The sequence below is a fragment of the Bos indicus genome, chromosome 8 (genome assembly GCF_029378745.1).
Source record: "Bos indicus isolate NIAB-ARS_2022 breed Sahiwal x Tharparkar chromosome 8, NIAB-ARS_B.indTharparkar_mat_pri_1.0, whole genome shotgun sequence".
NCBI lineage: Eukaryota > Metazoa > Chordata > Mammalia > Artiodactyla > Bovidae > Bos > Bos indicus.
The window spans coordinates 24,811,035-24,828,445 of record NC_091767.1 but is presented as its reverse complement, the minus strand read 5'-3'; the positions used below and the strand labels follow the sequence as shown (position 1 = coordinate 24,828,445).

The 17,411-nt window shown below is 43.6% G+C and overlaps 1 protein-coding gene across 7 annotated transcripts in view; it reads left to right on the top strand.

The window, feature by feature from the left end:
- Nucleotides 1-17,411, top strand: part of ACER2 (alkaline ceramidase 2) — a 70,276-nt gene that overhangs the window by 9,526 nt on the left and 43,339 nt on the right. For 3 of the 7 annotated variants that reach the window (XR_011568020.1, XM_070794483.1, XM_070794479.1), the window contains exons 2-5: nucleotides 842-956; nucleotides 1,674-1,815; nucleotides 8,317-8,454; nucleotides 12,695-12,832. Coding sequence is in view for 6 of the 7 variants with exons in the window: in XM_070794483.1 (XP_070650584.1) it covers nucleotides 842-956; nucleotides 1,674-1,815; nucleotides 8,317-8,454; nucleotides 12,695-12,832 (533 nt within the window). In the remaining variant the exon portion in view is untranslated. Of the gene's footprint in view, nucleotides 1-841; nucleotides 957-1,673; nucleotides 1,816-8,316; nucleotides 8,455-10,904; nucleotides 11,636-12,694; nucleotides 12,833-12,907; nucleotides 15,126-17,317; nucleotides 17,361-17,411 lie in introns of those variants that run through there. The other 4 variants (XM_019965891.2, XM_070794481.1, XM_019965892.2 and 1 more) reach the window with 4 other exon arrangements.

Sequence of the window (17,411 nt, the reverse complement as noted above, 5' to 3'; positions counted from 1 at the left end):
TAGACTCAAATCCAGTCTGAAAGATAAAATGATGCCATTTTAAAGCTACAAATTTGATCTTTACCTAAAAGTAGGTTTGGCTTAGGGTGAGAAAACTGACAAGGGGGAAATGAGGAAGGCATTCCCTGCCTTCATGTGGGCCCAGGACCTGGCTGGCAGAAAATTAAGGGGGGGCTAGAACAAGTCTGGTCCTTCTCATTCTTCATGAAACTATTCTTTTAAAATTTTTTACCAGTATTTAGTGCAGGCCTTATCTTTAAAAATGATTATTCAGGTAAATTAGGATGCTTCATAATTGGGCAGAAAAAGAGTCGTTGATTCTTCACATCAAGAGAGGACTCTGGGCAGTTTCAGATGGCAGTGTTTTCATGTGTGTGTGTGTGTGTGTACGTACATGCTCAGTTGTGTCTGACAATTTGTGACCCCACAGACTATGACCTGCTAGGTTCCTCTGTCCATGGGATTTCCCAGACAAGGATATTGGAGTGGGTTGCCATGCCTTCCTCCAGAGCACCTTCCCGATCCAGGGATCAAACCCAAGTCTCTTACATCTCTTGCACTGGCAGACATTGGCAGGCAGGTTCTTTACCACTAGCGCCACCTGGGAAGCCCCAGTCTTTTCATAGCTGCTCCTGTGATCACAGAGGCAGGAAGTATCCCCCTAAAATGGTTACTAAAGAACTTGTAAGTTTCCCTAGTTGTGAGTTTTTTTTTCTTGTTAAAAAAAGATGTGTGGCCGCATTCATCTCCATTTACAAAGGACATACTGGGAACAAGCTGCTTTACGTTTTGCCCTTTTGCTTAATATTCATCTTCTCGTTTTTCATCCCCCCGCCCCCAGATCAGCAACGTCTTGTTTTTCATCTTGCCGCCCATCTGCATGTGCTTGTTCCGGCAGTATGCAACGTGCTTCAACAGTGGCATCTACTTAATATGGACTCTCTTGGTTGTAGTGGGTAAGTGGATTTGTTTGTGAGCATGGGCTGAAAGGGAGGAAGTGCAACTCCGCACACTCCCTGACCCCTTTGTAAACCAAAGTCACTCTGACGTCCTAAGAAACTTTCATGTTGTTTCCTGGACTCCAGAAGGAGGACTCTTTTGAATATGGGCTTGATGACAAGGTTGACTGTAATTATCACTTAATTGCATGGAGAGTTCATTTATATAATAGTCACTGGTGTCGTGCCAGTGCAGTTCTGAGGAAAGTCTTGTGAAACAATTGTATTCGGATGAAACCGTGGTTTCTAAAGGACTAAAATTTAAAAAAACAACAACAAATTCTAGATGTTTGATCCTTGGTAATTCTGGGAAATATTTGTATAATTTTTATTTCCTTCCACAGGCAGATTAGGAATTCTTAACTGTGAGAGAATGTTGACTTTTGATTGACTGTGTGTTCCCAGGAAGGCTCAGTGGATGAAGACACACTGAACTTGTGCAGTTATTAAAGTTCTGATATGCTGGTGTTTGGGCCCTGCTTCAAATCCTCTTTCTAGACGTGAAGTCTGTAAGCCTAGATGTAGGTTTCTTCCTTCAACTTCTTTTCTCAGAGAGAGAGAGTGATTTGGTCATTTCGGTAGCCGTTTATGAAAAGGCTGTCCTTAATCGGTGTGTTGAATTTGTGAGTCTGTTCTTCTCTGCGACCTTTTTTTATTGGCTGTAATTGATTCTAGGAATTGGATCCGTCTACTTCCATGCAACCCTTAGTTTCCTGGGTCAGATGCTAGATGAACTTGCAATCCTTTGGGTCCTGATGTGTGCTTTGGCCATGTGGTTCCCCAGAAGGTATCTACCGAAGATCTTTCGCAATGACAGGTAAGCTTGTACTAAATTTTTGCATTTATTATGCAGTACCCCATATGACAATGTATATATTAACAAATATCACACCCTACTGAGTCTAACCTAGTGATGAGCTTTATCATATATTTAATAGCCACTGATTACACTGTCAGAGAAAAAATTCTGCCAGATAAAAGAGGTAATTTTAATATACTCAGGGAAAGAATTTATCTAATGTTCATTAGGAACACAAAGTCAAATATCTCCCTTATTGGTACTGGCAAAATTAGAAGGTTCAGTGGGGGAGAAAAGACTGAATGGTTGTTCAGAGACCTTTGATTTCCTGCTAGAACATCTTCTTCGGTGCGACCCAGATCCACTACTTTTATATATTTATAGTAGAATGCACACTGAGGAATTGGTTCTTGGAGCTGTAGATACTGTAGTATTCAAATTGTGTCAGTTTGCTTCTGATGAGAGTTACACATTAACACACATACATATACATGCACATTCAGGCCGAAAACCCAGAATTTTAGGAAGAGATGCCTTTTAATATCCATGGTGTTATGCTTATATGGTTATTTATCCAGTAAATAGTTTATGGACACTTACAATGAAGTTTTCTAGGCGCTAGAATTTAACAGTAAACAAAACAGCAAGGTCTCCACCCTAAGTGAGCTTACATTGAAGTTGGAGAGATTATGAATCAATAAACAAATAGTATAATGTTAGGGTGTGAAAGTGCTGTGATGAAAAATGAAGCCGGTAAGGGGGTTATGTTGACTTGGAGTGCTGACTTAGATTTTGGTCAGGGAAGGTCCTTTCTGAGGCACTCTTGGATTAAATGGATTAGCTGTACAATCTTCATCCTGGGTAGCAGGATTTGAATTAGATAGTATTATCTTTAAACACCATTGAGCAAAAAGAAGTATCTTCAAGTGGAAAGGAAGCTGTTCCTGATGAAACATGATGATAGATGAAATATGGTCTCCTGGTGCAGAAACCTTCTCCCGAATGCGGGACGTGTACTTTAGAAATCAGAGATAGCCTAGGCCAACCTGCTGCGTTTCAGTTGTGTTTCTTGTTTCCTTGTTCAGCTTCAGGAGAGATTGGGGGGATCAGAAAGCTGCCGGAGGAGGGGAAATGTGGAGGTGGATGCTGCTCGGCAGGGGCATGAGGTGGCTTGACCAGCGGGGATGTTTTGCCTCTGCCTGAGCAACACACCCCTGACCTTTTGGCTTTTCCTGTTGTTTCCAAAGATGCCCACCAGTTACTTACTTCCATGATTTCCGGCAGCATGCTTTCATTGTATTGAGAGCTAAGGAACCACTTTGTTCTTAGATCTGAGTGTACAAGCCCTGGGATCAGCGAAGCTGACAAATTGGGAATAAGGGTTTTGTTGTTTCTGGTGCTCTGGAGACCTGGGTTTGAAATTCCACTGGACAGTGTTTAATGTGTTCTTAATAGAGAATCTTGTTCTTTTCTTATTTCTTGGTGGGAGCAAGAGAGAAGAAAATGGGGCAATGCTGTGGTAACAGAAGCTTACCAACTTTAGTAACGAAACACACTGTGAGGCAGGGCGGTCTGCACTGCGGACCTTTCCACGCCCTCACTCAGCTGCCTCTCTCAGGGGAAGCTGTGGACCCCCTGTCTTCAGTTTGGGGAGAGTCCGTGGAGGCACTGAGAACCCTCTGTGTCTATATCCCTGGCTTTGCAGATCACCTGGGTTTGATTCCTAGATTCCCTGTTTTTAAGAAAACAAATGTATAACTTGTTTTGACTCTTGAGGTTTCTGTTCGCTCATCTATAGAACTGGCTGACTAATAGTGGTCACCACAGGATTCTTGTTAGATGATCCTGCAAAGCAGTTCATAGAGCACTAAGAACACAGTGAGCACTCAGTCAGCTTTCATTCTTAACAATGGCACATGGAGATTGCTGCCCAGTATTTGAGGTGTGCATGCTAATTGAAGGATAAAAATGAACATTGATCACTTTCATGAGCAAAGGAAGAAAAGGTGACTGTCATAGGAGAGGTAGCTCGCTGTAAATAAGGATTTCAGCTGTGTCTGTGGACCTTCAATTTGCCAGTGGTGTGGACAGCAAGAAGGCAAGAAGGGCAGACTGTTGAGCGTGGACTTCACCTCGTGATGTGGGAACAGGCAGCATCTCTGGCGTGGAATGGCATGCCAGACCAGAGATCTCAGGGCAACACCAGGAATTCTGCAGGCTGGGGATTGAGTGGTTAGCTGCCTGAACTTGTATGATAGTAACCATTTATCTCTCCCCAACCACCCCACCTTTTTTTTTTTTTCTTTTTCTGGTCTAGACTTTGCTGGAATATTTCTAAGAACCTCTAAGGGGACTTCCTTGGTGGTCCAATGGTTAAGACTCCGCACTCCCAATGCAAGGGGCACAGGTTCTATCCCTGGTTAGGGAACTAGATCCCACATGCTACATGGTGTGACCAAAAAAAAAAAAAAAAAAATTAAAAAAACTTAGTAGTGGTTCCAGTGTGAAATTTCTGGAGAAGAGAGGGGATTGTGTGTTGGCTAAGTGACTTTGGATCAGCAGATCTAGATTTGAGTAACAATCCACTTTTTCTTCTGCACTCTGGTACCTCCTTTTGCTCATCTATAAAGAAGAGATAGTAAAAGTATCTAACTCAGGGGTTAGAAACATATGTAAAAATCATATAAAGTATATAGCATAGTGTCTGTTACAGAGTAAACACTCACTAAGTGCTAGCAGTAATTATGAATGGCTAATACAGATAAGTGTTTTGAAGATAAAAAATATGCAGAACAGCAGGGAAATGTGAATAGGAATTGTTGTTGTTTAGTCACCAAGTCATGTCTGACTCTTTGCAACCCCATGGACTGCAGCATGGCAGTCCTCCCTGTCCTTCACTATCTCCTGGAGTTTGCCCAAGTTCACGTCCATTGAATTGGTGATGCCATCCAACCATTTCATCCTCTGTTACCCTCTTCTCCTGCCCTCAGTCTTTTCCAGCATCAGGGTCTTTTCCAATGAGTTGATGCTTCACATCAGGTGGCCAAAGTATTGGAGCTTCAGCTTCAGCTGAATAGGAATAGGAATAGTAAATGGGAATAATTGGTGGGATTTTCTAAAAAGGGCTGTTTTTCATCTTGCCTAGAATGTCTGAGGAATTGTTGGGATATGCACTCAGCTGTTGCTGGTTATTAATAATTTGACATTTCTGTTTTTTTTCTAATTTGACATTTCTGTTTTGAGAAAAAAGCAAACTGTTGTAGGCTAATTGTATCCATTTTCTAAAGAATTTATCCTGCTGTGGTCCTTATGATGTTTTGTCCACAAAATCTAGCGATAGTCCTCACCGTACAATCCAGTTTATTTTTTGAATCCTGAATAGCAGGGATGCAGGCTGGGATCTGCTTGTCCTGCTGTCTCTGCTGGGTGACTTGAGCTCATCCCAGACTCTCTGGGCCATATCAACTCCGTACTTAGGAAATGACAGGGTTGGACCTTCCAGGACCAAATGCTGGAATCCTGTGAACATCAGAGGCTTGTTCTAAACAGGTTATGTTTTAGTTGTTGTTTAGTTGCTAAATTGTGTCCAACTCTTTTGTGATTCCCATAGACTGTAGCCCTCCAGACTTCTCTGTCCAAGGGATTTCCCAGGTGAGAATACTGGAGTAGGTTGCCATTTCCTTCTCCAGAGGATCTTCCTGACCCAGGAATCGAACCCAGGTCTCTTACACAGAAGGTGGATTCTTTACAGCTGAGCCACCAGGGAAGCCCATTTTAGCCTTAAAGGGGAGTTTAAAGCAGTGAATCTTGTCCAGGGATGTATCTATCCCATGCCAGCCATCTGGGGACTTTGTGGACATGTTTTTGGTGGTCACAGTAATGGAAAGTTTTATCATCCATAAATTCCATTTCACTTCAGAAGAGTAAAATGGGCATTACCAAATGTTTGATATGAAAAAAGGGGCTAAAGGGCCTGACAGGGTTAAAAACCATCTCTTTAAAGGGAAGCTAATGATAACAATAGTAACAGCTTTATTATAATAATATTATGATGATGGTATTGGGTTGCTGGATTTGGGTTTGGGGATTACAGGAAGAAGGTGTGCTAAGGGTTCGCCAACCTTGTGTTCAGTTTGAGCTGATCATGGGTTGCAAAGTTGAAAACAGGACCAGAGGCAACAGTTGGGGATGTTTAGAGAACACCGTGTGGGGCCCCTCGCCTCCTGGGTTTTCCCAGCTCTCTCTGTCCTCAGGGCCTCTGGTGACTCTGTTGGCTTCTGCTGGTTGCAGAACCATGCATTCACACAGCATCTTGGTTGGCTGAGCTGCCTTCCAGAAGCACATTCCTCCACACCCTCTGGGGAGTGGTAGGGAGGTGTCTGCCCATGTTCCTCTTAGAGAAAGCATGTTTCATCAAGCTCGCTGCCTTTGAAATCTTTGGCAAGACTACAGAGAGCCTTTTTGATTGCAGCATCAGCTCAGTCGGCTTTTCTCTGAGTATGACATTTTCAACAATAATATTATTTAAAATAACATTTATTCTCAAATCATGGTCATGAAAACAGAAATAATGGATTTTATTAGCACACACCATTGTATCAGGCACTGTGTTGAGTGCCTTAATGCTTATAAGAACACTGCAGGGCAGGTGTCTTGATTTTCATATGGAAAACCAAGGCTTGGGGAGTTTTAATGACTTGCCAAAAATCCCATGGGCTGCTAAGGGATGGAAGCAGAATGTGAATGTACAGGGGTCTCACTGGACACGTGTGCCCTGACTTACTCTGTTCTGTGTCTGGGTCCTAAACCTTCGGACACAGGGAAGTGGTACAGTTTGAAAGTATCTGAATATGTGTTTGCTGTGGTTGTTATTTAGTCGCTCAGTTGTGTCCGACTCTTTGTGACCCCATGGGCTATAGCCCTCCAGGCTCCTTAATCCATGGGATTTCCCAGGCAAGAATACCAGAGTGGGTGCCATTTCCTTCACCAGGGGATCTTCCCGACCCAGGAATCAAACCCACTCTCCTGCCTTGCAGGCAGATTCTTTACCAGTGAGCCACCAGGGAAGCTCATAATTATGTGTTTATCTAATCTAAATGACCAAAAAGCCTTGACGTATCATGGAACCTCAAATCTAGTGATAGAGTTACTAGGGGGTCCCCAGGGGCCAGGCACATGGTGGGGACCTGGGGCTGTGTAACGCTACTGTACTCTGGCCAAGCTGCAGACTTCTCTAGTAGCTGAAGGATGCCGGGGCCAAGGCCGGGAGAAAAACACAATTCTCCTGAGGATTTGCTGCCTGGATCCTTTCCCATGTACATACATTTTCCCGCTGGTCAAAGTTCAGGGCTACAATTCCTGTTCATTCCAGTCAGAGAGTTGGCAGCTTGATCAATGATTTCCTGAGCCTTGATGATAAATGGTTTTCCTCTTTACGAGATACACTTGTATTTTGAACGTTTCCATGCACTTTGGTTTCTTTCCAATGGAATTTCATTCAAATTAGTTTCCTAATGTGACGCTTTCCAGGGCTCCTGGCCAAAGTAAATGGTGCTAATGAGGAATAACAGAAACTTCAGGAAAGTCATGTGCCCCTAAGTTTCAGTCATAGATATGGGCCTTTGAGATCCTCTAGTCTAGACCAGATAGGAAATTTATAGATAAGAAAGCAGAGTCCCAGGGAGAAGGAAAGCAATGTGTCCAGGGTCACGTCGCCACTTCTAGCTCTTTCCACTGAAAGCACCTTCACTGAAGGGCTGTTATCAGTTATTTTTGATTCCAAAGGATGGTATCAATTATTTCTCTAACATTTCTCATGTCTGAAACTTAACACAAAATTCCAGTGCATAAGAGGCTGTAGATTCTCGGTCAGTACAGATACCAGGATTTTAGACTTGTGTGCTAGACACATGGGGAATTTTTCTTTTTTTAATCTAGGATGCTTTATGGTTTGTAAATGATCTGTTTTTCTTATACATGTTCACCTTGTAGAAGAGGGGTGGGCAGACTACATCTTTGGCCACATGGGTGACTTATGTGTTTTTTGCAGATTAAGTGTTACTGTTGCACAGTCATGCCCATTTGCTTACTTACTGTCTACAGTGGCAGGGTTGAGTAGCTGTGGCAGAGAACCTATGACCTGCAAAACCTAAAATATTCACTATCTGACCCTTTGCAGTAAGAATTTGCCCAAACATGCTGTAAGACACCTGGGGGGAAAATACAGAAAAGTACTGCTAAAAATAATCAAGTATTCACATCTTATCCTTAAAGGCTCAGGTTGATTATAATTGAACCGTTTTCATAGCTAACTATTTTGAAAATTTCTGATTGTTTCCTAAGGGTGAATTCCTAGAAAAACTGAGCCAGTGTGGGAGAGTGGTTTGCAGGCTCCTGGTACTTTGTGTGGAAAGTCTTTTGGGCTTGCCCTCCCAGCATCAGTGCCTGTACTCTGCCAACATCCCGCAAACAAACACGACCCCCTTTGCTAATGGATTTGGTTTGCTTACACCGTTACAGGGGCAGGTTCAAGGTGGTGGTCTGTGTCCTGTCTGCAGTTACAACGTGCCTGGCGTTTGTCAAGCCCGCCATCAACAACATCTCTCTGATGACCCTGGGGGTTCCCTGCATGGCGCTACTCATTGCTGAGCTCAGGAGGTGGGTAGCAGTCTTCCTCCCCGGCCCTCAGGCTGTCCTTGGGATAGGAACAAACCAGCTCTCGGTTCTTTTACCGCCTTTGAAGAGGAGTTACTCCTCACAAAGAGTCGTCCCTGACTTGTGGATTAGGATCAAGTTGGATGGTTTGGTTCAAAGTATTAATCTCGTTTTCAGAAAGAAGGGAGGAGTATAAGCAATATATTCTAATGATCCAAAAACTAGCTTAGGAGGAAAATCTCAGGACCTGGTAAGTGCCTAGACCAAGCTGCCTGGAGTCAACTCTGCAGAAAGGAGGATGTTGTTGTTTAGTCACTAAGTCAACCCCAAGGACTATAGCCCGCCCCGCTCCTCTGTCCATGGGATTTCCCCCACAAGAATACTGGAATGCGTTGCCATTTCCTTCTCCAGGGGCGTCTTCCTAATTCAGGGATCGAACCCATGTTTCCTGCTTTGGCAGGTGGATTCGTTACCACTGAGCGACCAGGGAAGCCCAAAAAGGAGACTAGATGTGTTCATATGACAAGAGTAAGAAGAAAAGCAAAGTCCTAAAGAGGCTATTGTGTTTATACACAGAAGGAAAAAGAAATGAATGTCTGTATACAAAGCAGCATTGCTACTTTCCCTGAGGCTTAGTTTCTTTCTTACAACCTATCAAGTAAAGCCTTTTACTGTTTGCATAAACATCTTCTTGTGTCAAGTTGTATGTGCAGAGTTCAGGTTGATACCCAGACACATTATTGGATTGGCCAAAAAGTTCGTTTGGGTTCTTCTGAAAAGTAGTTTAGGTCTTGTGTGTCTTTATGACTGTCTTATTCAGCCCCAACTAAAACACATCTAAATCACTACCCATATTGTAATACTCTTTGAAAATGCTTTTTCTCTGTACCACTTTTAGAAATCCACTCTAAATTCATGGTTTATTGTCATGGACGCAGATGGTCTTAATTGAAATCTTGTATTTATCCCCCTTTGTGAGAGTTTCTCTGTGTAGGGTATAATCAGCTTTCTCTCACTCTTTGTTTTGAGTGGAGACATGTATATGTTTTCTACCATTGCTTTGCCTCTGGGGGGTGTTTTGATTATCAGCAATACCAGGCAGGGTCAGAGGTGGTTGGTGAAGGGCGATATAAACTTGCTGGCCGGCAGTGGAAGGACTGTCCTGTGTTGTCTTGTTGGCTTTGAGTACCCTTCATGGACCTGGGAAGGAAGAGACCCATTTCAGAATACTGCTGCAACTGCTGCTAAGTCGCTTCAGTCGTGTCCGACTCTGTGCGACCCCATAGAGGGCAGTCCAGCAGGCTCCCCCGTCCCTGGGATTCTCCAGGCAAGAACACTGGGGTGGGTTGCCATTTCCTTCTCCAATGCAAGAGAGTGAAAAGTGAAAGTGAAATCGCTCAGTCTTGCCCGACTCTTAGCGACCCCATGGACTGCAGCCTACCAGGCTCCTCCATCCATGGGATTTTCTAGGCAAGAGTACTGGAGTGGGTTACCATTGCCTTCTCCTACTAACAGAGCTTAAAGTTCTTTGGAAAACCATTAAATTGCCGATAAAGATATCTGAATGGATTTGTGATAGTCCAGTGACGCTGGCTGATGTTAGGCCTGAAGTCAATAGAATGTTCTCCACTTAGCTATGTTTCTTGAGAATTCACTGCAATCTAGTTTTCATTATAACTCCAGAGTTTCATGTTTTAATCTATAATTTTGTTCAAAACTGGCTAAAGAAAGGGAAACTTTTAAATTCATATTAGCTAAACAAGAGCAAATCAAGGGGCAGATTTTATAGAATAAATAAATTCTCCTTCACAATTGTGATCTTTAAGCAGGGAAACATTTTCCTTTACTACTCTAATCCTTTTAAGTAATTACAAAGGAAATAATTTCTATTCTATATTTGAAATTTTTTACCCCTGAAAAGCCAGTTATCATTACAGCTAATTAGTCTTCATCATTACCTTTAAAACTTGCAGCATTGTGGAAGTATTCCTCCTTCTATCTCTAGGATCTGTCTTTCTACTTACTGATTATCCCCTCCATTCTCCATTTCTTATTTTGCTCCTGTAAATTGTCTACTGTGTCATCCCTCTCTCTCTGAAAGATCCTTCCCATTAGCCTATTGAATCTCTCCCATTGTCTCTAACACCCAGCCTAGCCTCTATTACCTCTGTCTCCAGCCATCACCCTTAATCTCTCATCTGTCACAGCCATGCTTATTTAAAAGGTGTCTCCATCTGTTTCCTCTCATTTATTCAAGCTACTCTAACCTGGCTTCTGTGCCCACTTTGATACCCAACCCCCTCTCCGTTGTACATCCACTGATCACTTTTTAGTCCTCCTGAATCTCACTTGTTTTCCCAGCTCTCTGTACAATTCACCCCCTCAACCCTGGACCATTCTTTCCTGTGATTCCTATGACACCACATTCTTTTTTTTTTTTTTTTTTTAACCAGTTCTGCAGCAGCTCCTCTTCAGCCCCTCCTGAGAGCGCCTTCTTTTCTATGCACCTGTCCATGCAGGGAACCCATAAGGTACACCCTAACCTCTGTTTTTCTCTCTCTACACTTCCCTAAGACTTCTCATCTACTCCATGCCTTTAATTCCTGTTCATATGCTGAAGAGGAAGGGAAAATGGAAATTGTTCATCTCTGTTTTAGTCACTGAACTGGAAAGCAGTCACTAATGTGGTGGGGCTCTATAAATTTTTTCATAAATCTTTTCAAGGGCTACATATAACCCTCCTACTGACAGGGCTTTTCAGGTTGTTTTCTGAGCAGATCTTTCTGAGCCTGCTGTCCATCCCATATTCACTGATGCTTTTGCCCATGTTTCCATCAGATGGCTGGGAAACGTACCAGGAAGTCAGACTTTAGACACCATTAACTTGTTCAGCAAACATGAACAGATAAAATTTGCATAAATATGAAGGGGTCATATTTATGTTAGACACAGACTCCTGCGAGTGAGCAAGCTGGACTGACTGGGGTGCAGGCCTTTGAGGGACAGAGACCCCAAAGGAGGGGTGGAAGGACCCTCAGCCACCAACTCCCTCTGGGCATTTCTCCCCAGGAAAAGAAGTCACCCTCTTTGTGAGCAATTTGGTAATAAGGAAGTAAAACGGCTGCTGAAGTTCCCCCTCGAGCTATTGGGGTTTGTTCAGAAACCCTTTGCCTCAGGGTGTGGAAGAGCTCATTCTTTCTTTCAGGAGTACCAAGAGCCTCCCTGAGCCTGACATCATCCCAGGTGGGGGAGACAGGCTGGAGATACATAAATGAAGCACAGAGGTTATCGGCGAGGCTGTCATTGCTACAGAGAGAAATAGAGGGAAGAAGGTGATGGGGGCTTGGGGGTCACTTAGGCTGTGGAGATAGGCCGTGTGATTGTTAGGAACAGTGCTCAGCAAAGGGCTCACTGAGGGACATTTGAACAAAAACTGGGGGGTGGCGAGCCCTGTGGCTATCTGGGAATAGCATTCCAGGAGACAGAACAGCCAGTGCTAAGGCTTGAGCAGCGAGCCTAGGGTTTTGGAGGAATGGCAAAGATTGCTGCGGGGTTTGATTAGAAGAGGCAACGTGGGGCAGGTAGGGAGGAGCAGGTGGAGCACAGAGGGAAGCCAGCACACTGGGCCTCCTGCCACTGTGAGCACTTTGGCTTCCCTCTGGGAAAAGGGAAGATGTGGGAGGCTTTTGGGCAGGGCATTGAGAGGTGACTGTAGGAACAGGGCAGATGGAGGTGGTTGCCGTAACTCAGGGGGCTTGGACCCAGGCAGTGGTGATGGAAAGAGATTGGATTTGAAATATATATCACTGAGCTGATGAATTAGATGTAGAGTATGTGAGAAAGAGAACCATGACTCCAGAATTCTTGGCCTGAGGTCCTTCCCCAAGGGGGCCGGGAGGAGAATGGGTATTGAACAGAAGAAAGGATCAGGAGTTCTTTGTAGACATGTGAAATTTAGATCAACACAGACCATCAGGTGGACCTGTCATAATGTGATGTGTGGTTTGCAAGTCTGGAGTTAAGAGGAGGCCTGGGTGAGGAATGTGGCTTTGTGAGCCATCGGGGTATATATGGTGTTTATATTCTTGAGCCTGTGTGATGGGGCATTGGGTGGGAACCCTGGTGCCAAGGGGCCAAGGAGGGTTAGGCTTAGGGGCTGGGGAGGTGTGAGGAGGCAGAGAAGTGACCAGTGAATTAGAAGGAGACCAGGACGGACACGAGCAGTTCTCTGTGTCTCTGGCAGGTGTGACAACGTACGTGTTTTTAAGCTGGGCCTCTTCTCCGGCCTCTGGTGGACCCTCGCCCTCTTCTGCTGGATCACTGACCGGGCCTTCTGTGAGCTGCTGTCGTCCGTCCACTTCCCCTATCTGCACTGTGTGTGGTGAGCCGCGTCGTTGGGGGCAGGGGGTGGCAAGGCAGGGTCTCCGCTCTCTGTCATCACTCTGCTCTTCTGCAGGGCGCATGAGTGTGCACAGGAGATGGAGCAGAGCCTGGGGGCCCCTCTCTTCACACAGACTATCGGACGTCTCAGGGAGCAGGCTTAGCCGGAACAGAAAGACCTAATTGTCTATGCTTCATGTCTGTGCCGTCTCTTACCTCTAGCTCCGTTATCAAAGCAGAAAGGAGCTTGGAAATCGAAGCTGTAACCTGAGCTCTAGCTAGATCTACAGGGTAGGGGAATGTGGGGAAGGCTGGGGAAGATGTGACGTGGGGACAGGACAGTCCCAAATCGGAACCAAACACACCTGAGCCTGAGTGACCAGCTTGGGCCTCACAGATCACCTGGGGACAGTCTCACTCATTCATTTGACAGGTGGAGACACAAGTCCAGAGAAATAAAAGTGAATTGTTAAGGATCGCCCAGCTGGTTACATAAAACCAGCCCAGGAGCTTTATCATGGGGAACATGATCAAGCATCTATAGTTTAGAAGGCTCAGGATGCACTGTTAGGTTAAGAAAAAGGTTACGAAACAGCATGTAGAATCCTATCCTCAGAAAGCAGAGGAGGAGTGGTTTTCTTCCTGGGAACTGCTTCAATTCCAAACCTAGTATCATCTTTCCCTCTCTGTCCTCCAGGAATTCTGATCGTGAAGATATCAAGGGACAAGAGAATTCTTTAGAGTGCTCCTTGTAAGTTGAGAGCACCCAGGGAGGAATTCTAGTGGTAAGGAGTTGTTAAGACTTGTTAGATCCAGATTTGGAAGAAGGCTGACCTCTATCAGGGGATGCCTAAGATTATTTGATTTGAAAGAATTCTCTTGAATTCCCTGGGATGTTAGAACTTGTGTATTATCTACCATGAGACCTAAGCTGCTCTCAGGTTAAGACTTGGGGACTTCCAGATTTGTTCGCTGAAGGCAAAGCAAAGCAGCTCATGCTGGGGATTCCAGTCTTAGGATCCATTGCCTGATATTTCTTCAGTTCAACCTTGACTCACATTAGTGAATTTATATACACTTCGTACATCTGAGTTATAATTTACAGATTATTAAATGCATAGATTTTGTGTAGTCTGCTAAGTTTTGATAAATGTATCCACCTGTGTAAAGAGGATCTCATTCAAAATATAGTACTTTCTTTAAAAAATTTTTATTTTGTCTTTTGGTTGCTCCACATGCAGCATGTGAGATCTTAGTTCCCTGTCTAGGGATTGAACCTATGTCCCCTGCAGTGAAAGCTTGGTCTTAAGCTGTGGACCACCAGGGAATCCCCTGGTGTGTTTTTAACTGATCCAAGTTCCTTTATCACAGAGTGATTTAAGTAAAATTAAAAAAGTACAGTGTAGTAATTTTGGTTCAGTTTGTTTCTAAATTTGGTCTACTTTGAGTTTTTTCCCCCCTAAAGTTGAACAATTTTTTGGGATTTCCCTGATGGTCCAGTGGTTAAGATTTCCAGCTTCCTTTGCAGGGGGCGCAGCTTCAATCCCTATTTGGGGAACTAAGAACTCAAATGCTGTGTAGTGTGGCCAAAAAACAAACCAAAGTTGAACCTTTTTTTTTTTTTTTGGTTCCAGTTATAGTGATATATTTATTTACTACAACAAATTTAAACAACAGGGAAGTATAGCAAGAAAGGCTTTTACAATTCTAATTCTGTCCAAAGAGAGAGAACAATTGCTAACAACCTAAAGTATATCCTTCCAGGTGTTTAGTTCTCTAATTCTACTTTTAAAAACAAAAAGTTTTTTGTTTTTAAAAACTATACATGATGCCTGGAAAATGGGCAGCGGAGCCTGGTAAGCTGCAGTCCATGGGGTCGCACACGACTGAGCTCAGTCGGATACGACAGTCGGATATGACTGAGCGACTTCACTTTCACTTTTCACTTTCATGCATTGGAGAAGGAAATGGCAACCCACTCCAGTGTTTTTGCCTGGAGAATCCCAGGGACGGTGGAGCCTGGTGGGCTGCCGTCTCTGGGGTTGCACAGAGTCGGACACGACTGAAGCGACTTAGCAGCAGCAGCATACATAATGCAAGCTGGTTCTTCTTTTGCTGTTCAAATCATCGACAGCTTTCCTTACCAATGTATTTATATTATTTTCATTAGTTTGTGTGTCCAGTTAATACCTCACAATATGGGTAATGCTATGTAATTCATTTAACCAACTTCTCTGTTAATGGATATTAAGGTTATTTCTAACTTTTCACTTTTATAAACAATTGGTAATGAATATATGTATTTGTTCATATGCCTGAATGTTCCCTTAGGTTATAATATGTTGCCAAACCCAGAGATACCAACTGACACAATTTTACTAAAATCTGTAAGATAATAAAAGTGTATCTGTAAGATATACTTTCACATATACTGGATGTTAGTAACTTTAAAAAGTATTTGTTAACTGGATTGAAAATATTTTATTTTTATCTTTTAAAAAGTTATATTTTGTTGGACATCTTTCAGATATCAATTTACTATATCTTTACTCTTTTGAAATGTGCCTTTTAAGTTTCTTTATCATCTCTGTGGAGTGTTCGTATTTAAAAACTTATATGCAGCCCCTACTTCCCGACACATAGTAGAGAGTCATTACTGTTAAATACCTCTGTGCCATTTATTATGGACATTTGTAACATTTTCAAAAGTATAGAGAATAATACATGGAGCCCCCAGGGAGGTAACAGTTATCTTCAGTATTATCTCATCCTGGCCACCCTCACCCACTACCCACCCCACCCAGATTGTTATAAAGCAAATCCCAGACACCCTATGCAATGATTGGTTTTTAAAGGGCTCTTCATCAGGTAGGGATTTTAATCCTTTGTCATATGGTACACCTATTCCCACCACCGCCCCCCCCCCCCCCGCCACCCCCCGCCACTTTCGCATTTATCTTTTAGTATGTTAATGATATCTTGTGCCATACTGTTTTAAACTTTCATGCTCTCACCTCTGTCAGTCTTTTCCTTTAGTTTTTTTTTCTTTCCCTTCTCCCTTCTATATGCATTACAGCGTGGCTGTGACATCCCTTAAATCCCTTAGTTCTCTACTAAGCAAACTGGTGGCACTCTTACAACCATCCTCATTGCAGGTGTGTGTGTTTATATGTTTGCCTGTGCTGGGTCTTAGTGGCAGTGCGTGGACTCTTCCTTGTACGCCTGGGCTTCCCTCTAGTTGCTGCTCGTGGGTTCTAGAGCGTGGGCTCAGTTGTTGCCGTGCTCGGGCTTAGCTGCCCCGTGGCATGTGAGATCTTGGTTCCCCGACCAGGGATTGAACCTGCGTCCCCTGCACTGGATGGTGGATTCTTAACCACTGGACCACCAGGGAAGTCCCTGTTCCATGTGTTCTTAAATGTAGAGATGTCCATTACATGTGGCTGTCACAGTGATTCCCTTTAGGGTTTCAGAACTTTGTGTCATTTTAAGAAAGACCTCTTCCAAGGTTTATAAAAATATTCTTTTATTTTAAAAAGAATATTATAAAAGAAAATTTATAAAAATATTCTTTAAATATGTTTTTAAAATGTATTTTAAATCTTTAATTTATCTGGAGTTTTAAGTTTCAGTATAAGGTGCAAAAGTTACATGCCTTTACATGGTCCCCACGATAAAGATCAATATGAAAACTTGCTACCGGCACCGTGAAGATAATAAAGAGTTTCCTTACTAAAGTGCAAAAGCTGATGAATCAGTGTAAAATTATTTCTACGCAGGGTATTAGATATGTACAGCCCGTTATTCAAGCGAGAAGCGGGGAATCAATCCCATGTGCTCAGTTATTTCCATCCTCTTAGTGCCTCTGTTTTCTTTTTTATTTTAATTAAATTTGTTTATTTATTTACATGTCAATCTCAAACTCCCAATCTATCCTTCTTCCCCACCCTTCCCCCCCAACCGTAAATTCATTCTCTGAGCTTGTGAATCAGTTTCTGTTTTGTGAAGAAGTTCATTTGTATCCTTTTTCTCTCTTTTCTCTTTTTTTTCTTTTGGCCATGCACTGTGGCATGTGGGATCTTAGTTCCCCAACCAGGGATCGAACCCTCGTCCCCTGCAGTGGAAGCGCAGAGCCTTAACCACTGGTGCGCCCGGGAAGTCCCTATATCCCTTTCTTATTTTCTAGATTTTGCATGTAAGCGATGTCATATTAGTGCTTCTGTCTTAAACCCTTGATTTCTCTGGAGCCCCAAAGGCATTGGCAAGTTTTTTATCAGGCTGGAATATTTTAGAACATTTCAAGAGAGGCTTTGTTGGCTCAGAATTTATCACTCTCATGGGGATGTGGGGCTCCCTCGCCCCTTCTTGACTAGAGGAGGCCCTGCCAGTCTTGGCATCTGGGAAAGGTGGGTTAGGCCTGGAGGGAGGGCGGGTGGAAGTCCAGCGGTCTCTCTGCCTCGGGCCCTCACGCGTCTGTCTCCCTCGCCAGGCACATCCTCATTTGCCTTGCTGCTTAAGCCTGGAGGGAGGAGGGTGGAAGTCCGGCCGGTCTCCCTGCCGCGGGCCCTCACGCGTCTGTCTCC